Source organism: Miscanthus floridulus, chromosome 19 (assembly GCF_019320115.1).
Source record: "Miscanthus floridulus cultivar M001 chromosome 19, ASM1932011v1, whole genome shotgun sequence".
NCBI classification, from domain to species: Eukaryota; Viridiplantae; Streptophyta; class Magnoliopsida; order Poales; family Poaceae; genus Miscanthus; species Miscanthus floridulus.
Genome location: NC_089598.1, coordinates 82,784,796 through 82,790,887, shown reverse-complemented (window position 1 = coordinate 82,790,887; position 6,092 = coordinate 82,784,796). Strand labels below are relative to the sequence as shown.

Genomic DNA, 6,092 nt, shown 5'->3' with positions numbered 1-6,092 from the left:
GCTGGGAGCTTTTGATTCTCATACCTTCAAAACTGATTCTGTGATCCACGGGTTGCACCTCTATGGAGGTCCGAAGGGCAGTGGAGCGGAGGTCGGAGGAGTCCAGATGCCGAGCAGTGGCGGCGGTCGCCCTCACCCCCATGTGCAGCGCCCCCTGAGGATCGCGACTCCACCCTCGTTCGCAGCGCCCCCTGAATCACCCTCGTGCGCAGCGCCCCCTGAGGATCCCCTGAAGAAGCGAGTCAGGCAGGGACGGACGGGGTGGGCTGTGGGCAAGCGGCCATGCCCTATGTCCGAGCCGCACGTATACCTGAAGTATTCTCCTATGTACTGCGGACCGTCCGTGGAGTTCAGAGGACCGTCCGCTACAAGTGGCGGACCGTCCAGATCATTTGGCGGACCATCCGGTGGGTTGGTAGGCAGCGCATCAGAAAATTTTGGCTAAGTCCACCACACGCATCACGATTCATGAGATCGGAGAAGCATGCATGCAGCTCGATCGGCATAAGATGGATATATAAAATTTTGGCTAAGTCCCTAAATTTACCATGAGATGGACATGCTGAAATTTTTACCATGACTTGGACATTGTCAAATTTTTACCAAGTCTCTTAAAAGTAAATAAACTAGTGGGATAAGTTGGATAAGTACTCTGAAAGTTGGCCCTAGTAAAAAAAACTAGTAGTATTAGAGGAGAAAGTACTCTGTACTCTACATGTAACTCTTAGATGACTAGGAAAAACTACACATGATGGGTTATGGTGGCCTGGTGGGACATGTCTGAGTGGGTGCGAGTTGGTTGTTGCTATCTTTTCATAGGTTTGGGCTTGACCAACTCCTATGAGGTCTCTTAAAAGTAAATAAACTAGTGGGATAAGTTGGATAAGTACTCTGAAAGTTGGCCCTAGTAAAAAAAACTAGTAGTATTAGAGGAGAAAGTACTCTGTACTCTACATGTAACTCTTAGATGACTAGGAAAAACTACACATGATGGGTTATAGTGGAGGGGCATGTCTGAGTTCGGCCAAAATAAACTTTGTAGATCTTGATAAGTTATGAAATTTTATAGTTGGCAACATTTCGATTTGAAATCATCTTGTCATGCAAAAACGACGTTTGAATTAGATTTTTCATTTTATGATTTTTCTATGATTTACTATGATTTTTCAAAAATTCACCGGAAATAAATAAAAAAAAATTCAAAACCACGGGTACTGTAGCAAACCCGCCGTCACTGTAGCAAAATTTCTCAATATCCAAGTCATGGTAAAATTTTAAATTTGTCAATGCCCAAGTCATGGTAAAATTCTAGTCTCTAAGTCATAGCAAAAATTCAGACTTAGCCATTTTTGCATATGTCTGTCCCACGGTAAAAATCAAATTTGACAATGTCCAAGTCATGGTAAAAATTTCAGCATGTCCATCTCATGGTAAATTTAGGGACTTAGCCAAAATTTTATATATATATCCATCTCACGGTAAATTTTTATATATGCTATCACTTATTTGTAATGAAGTCAAATGTGGGTGCAACTTAACTTCATCATGCCACTCAATATGCTACACTTTATGGGTTTATCTACCAATTTATCAATGCATATCGTTTATACTCAATTCCATGCCCTACATATATACCATTCACGTGGTTCACTTATGCAGAAATCCTTCCCACACTTGGCATGAGTGAGAATTAGGGAGAACAAAAGAAACTTATATTACTTTGGAAGTTTGAGTCATCTGGGACTGAGTGGCACCAAGAAAGCAATGTTGGCTTCATCGAAATATGTATCCAGATGCAAAAGCAAAATTTGATTGAGTCCAGCAGTGTTTCATAGAAGTTTGGGTGTCTACTCTTGGCGGACGGTCCGTGACGAAAAACTCTCGCGCCCTTTTATTTCGCGACTTCCTCATCTACCACGTCGCCGCCTTTTATTTCGCGACTTCCCGTTTCCTCCCCCCACGCCGCCCCCTTTTATTTCGCGACTTCCTCATCTACCACGTCGCCGCCTCCACACGGTTAGGGTTTTTGGATTCCACCAAAGAGAAGTCGAACATGACGACAACTCCAACGAGTGGAACACCTCCGTCCTCGACGTCGATGCGCACACCTGCAGGAGCGGGGATGCCAACAACTCCAGCGGCGGCGGCGGCGGCGGCGACGCCGACAAGTTCATCCAGACCCAACGCCACCATGTCCCTTTTTGGGGCAACACGTTCGTCCGGGATGCCAACAACTCCGGCAGCGGCGCCGGCAAGTTCATACAGACCCAACGCCACCATGTCCCTTTTTGGGGCAACACGTTCATCCAGGTCGACAGCAGCACTTGGTGATCAACAAGAGAGCTCCCTGCCAATCAATGAGACCAATGATAGGTAACACATATTTTTGGATTCAACATCTCGGGTTTAGAGTTTTAGATATATAATCTTGAAAATGTTCTGGGAAAAATGTAGCCTAAGAGCATCGACGCTGCAGGGACATGCAGGAAGCAGTGCGCCATGGGGATAATGTAGATCGAATGCCTGGGATTAATGATATGTAGGGATTAATGAGTTTGGTCTATGTCCATACACATAGTATACATATTTCTAATTTAGAATGGGACTGTAGGCATTTCCTATCAATTAAGCTAAGAAGAACAAGTGTGCAATATTTAGTGTTTCCTAGTATAAATATTTTTTTGGTTTACTTTAATTTCAGTCATGGGGGTGCACATATAGTTCAAATAAGTGGCACTAAGTTTTAATTACTTTCTCTGTCTGTACACATACTATATGTACACTGGTTTCCTTTTAAGTATATGTTGTATCATCACTAGTGCTTAAGTTTGATACTATTGTAATATTTGGCAGCTCGGATCAAACATGGACTCTCTATTTCACTTGCGAGGGATTGCCGGGGGGGCAAGAGTCTTCTACTATTAGAATCACTAGGGCTGATCTCACCCTGAGTAACTTGCTTGCAATGAAATTACAATTGGGGTATAGGGTAAGGGACTATTTGTACTACAAGAGGAGATGTGGTAATGCAGCAACATTACACGAAATCGAAGAAGAAGTCAATGCAGATGCTATGATAGCATGTAATGAGGAGGAAAGACAGGTCAGACTATTGCTGTCCAAGGAACAAAAAATAGACCAGAATGTGAACATAACACCCTTGAAAGTACTTGGAAGGAGACCCATTAGGGAAGAGAATATAGATGAAGATGAGGAGTCAATTGATGCTTACAAGGAATGGTTGCACGTCATGCATAAGGAAAACCGATTCATGGGTAAGTGTTATGTTGGACTCCTATATATTTCAAAATTGTTGTATTATTTTATATTGGAGAAGCCTTTGTACTAATATTAGCTTGGCTGACCCAGATTTGAAAGATATCGACAGGGATGACACCACCAAAACTTACAAAGAATGGTTAAGGGTGCAAGGACAACTGAATGATATTAGTAATATAACATCTGTCCCTACATGTCTATTGTTAATATTCCTTCACAAACATATCATATCTTACACAAGTGACCAATATTTTCTGCAGTGGCATATGTGGACAGTAATCATCATACAGATGTAGTACTTTCAAGTGAAGATAGCAACCCCACACCGCCAGTAAACAGACCATCTCATGCTCGGCGTTTCATTCCACAGGGAGAGGGAACTAGTAAGTAATGAATATTTTCAATTTATTGTGAGGTTCAGTTAATTTTAAACTATGTCAATAGTTTTTTAAGTGTTTTGCTTTGTATATAATTGTTTTTCATGGACAAGACTCCAAAAAGAGGAAGCCAAGAGGTAACTTGAAAGGATGGACAGCAACAAACAAGAGAACTAGGGAGGCGTCTCAGAAGCTTAGCATCCAGTTCTCTAGGCTTGGAGGACCTGTAGGTTCAAACAAACGAATATTTGTTGATGAAATAACACTGTTCACGAGGAAAAGAGCACCTCTCATCGGAATAAGAACATGGAGAGATATCCATGTGGATGTCAAAATTGCAATAGCAAACGATGTGCTGGTAAGCTTCTGTTATCCATGTGGATGTCAAAATTTCAATACCAAATTATTGTTTAAGAAGTAATTTATTTAGGCTTTACCTTGAGCAGGCTAAGTGGGACCTTGAGGATAACGAGGCGAACAGAATCAAGATATGGACGGTGGCTAATGACCGTTACAAAGGATGGCGATCTACATTTAGTGCTACCTACAAGGCGTACACCACCTATGAAGAGAGAATGAGACATAGGCCAGAAGAATTAGACATTGTTGAGTGGCACTATCTGGTGTCGTATTTTGGCACCGAAGAATTCCAGGTTTGTTCCCAATTTTTAAAAAAACTTGCCAATTCCACTTCTGACGTCAAGGTTTATGTTTTGCGCACTGCTGATTTTATAAAAATCAAATCATTGCTGGTTCTGTGCAGAGGATTAGCAATAAGAATTCTCAGAATCGGCACAATCGACAGATACACCATGTTACAGGATCAAAGGGTTTTTCTCAATTGAGCTATGAGAAGGTAAAAAATTCTGTCACAAGGTTTTCCTTCAGGCATTTTTTTATGGTTTGTGCTTGTGCCCCCGAATGACAATGACATGATATTGTTATAACCTATATAGTCTTTGTATTTGATAGAGATATTTAGCCCACTGCCCACTACAAAAAAATATATTTTGCATCCTTGTATACAGAAAGCTGAAAAGTACTAAAACTAATGTGTGCCAACAAAAAGAAGAATTTGGATTCCTGTTCTTTTTCAATAGCAATAAATATTTCTGTTATCTTCTGTTTTTAAATTCGTGGTGGATATCTTCCTGATCTTTACAGTTTATAAAAGCTTCTACATTTCACTAGATTATGAAATATGGCTAATTTTTTTACATTCTTGCCTAATTAGAGGGACCAACTAACTGGTGAAGAGCCAAATGATATGGAGCTTTTTATGATGACCCACCAACAAAATGGACAATGGACAAGCGAGGAATCTAGGGAAGTCTATGTGAGTATTAAACAGTTTTTACAACCCTTATTAAGTGATGCAACTGTCCTCGCTTAGAATTAAAGTTTTAATTAACTAAATGTCTTTGCTTTGTTAGGACAATGCAACCAGGAAGATTATGGAGCTGGAGTCAAGGCCTGACGCAAATGTCGTCTCAGACTTGGAGCAGAACCAGATTTTCCAATCAACCTACAAGGAAACGAGAAAAATCAAATCAAACAAGATGCATGCTAATGGTTACCTTGCAAGGTACCCAACTAGAAAGGAGCTACTATCGGAGGACTACCAGCGCAAACTGCAACAGGAGGAAGCCCTCATTGAATCGTTTGGACGGCTGCAAGATAGACTAGAAGCTCAAGAAGTTGAAAGGGAAGCCGAGAGGCAAGAACATAGGCGTCAGCTTGAACAGATGAACAAGGAAAGGGAGGCTGATAGAGAAGCACTTAGGCAAGCTATGTTAATGTTGCAAGCAGCCCAACAGCAAGCTTCAGTACAAAAGGTAATATTAACAACATCTATGTTCTCATAGTTTATTGAACTGAAAATCATGATCTTGAACCCAATTCAAAATGCAGGCTAGCACAATTGTGGAGCCAACTGAAAATGTTGCTGCTGCTGCAACAATTGAGGGGACACAAAATGTAACAACTACAATGGGAGAACACATGATGCATAGTCAGCAGGTAGTTTGATGATAATTGAAGAATGTTTAATTGTAACATGCAAGTCATATTCTTGTCAAGGGGTGTAATTTTTACCACCAACCATTTATTTTCAGGTTACCCAAGAAACCAGCCAGCTAGAACAACAACCCCCTTCTTCCGCAGCTGAAGAACGTCTCACTAGAGGGCGCATGACTAGAAGTAATTTGGCAGCGAATTCGGGTGTTGTTTATACTACAGCAAAGCAACTGAAGGAAACTGCGGCTAGGAAAAGATCTGCATTGTCCAAAAAGAATACACAGGTACTATGTGAAACCTTTTATCTCTCTTTGCATTAAAAAGGAACATATAGTCCTTTTGGAGAAGTACATAGCTATTCTTTTGTTCTGCTCCTAAATATGGTCCAGGCTTAGTTTCCTCTTGCTGATTAGAAATATA

The 6,092-nt window shown here is 41.1% G+C and overlaps 1 protein-coding gene across 1 annotated transcript; it reads left to right on the top strand.

Annotated features, from left to right (window-relative positions):
- The first annotated feature begins 2,005 nt into the window (after nucleotides 1-2,005).
- On the top strand, nucleotides 2,006-5,849 carry LOC136526268 (uncharacterized). Its single transcript, XM_066518997.1, has 12 exons — nucleotides 2,006-2,373; nucleotides 2,854-3,275; nucleotides 3,370-3,450; nucleotides 3,540-3,662; nucleotides 3,770-4,014; nucleotides 4,103-4,309; nucleotides 4,420-4,512; nucleotides 4,891-4,992; nucleotides 5,090-5,491; nucleotides 5,568-5,675; nucleotides 5,771-5,786; nucleotides 5,839-5,849. Exons 1-12 carry the CDS (start codon nucleotides 2,054-2,056, stop codon nucleotides 5,847-5,849), a joined length of 2,130 nt encoding a protein of 709 aa, XP_066375094.1. The 5' UTR covers nucleotides 2,006-2,053.
- The last annotated feature ends 243 nt before the right edge of the window (nucleotides 5,850-6,092 follow it).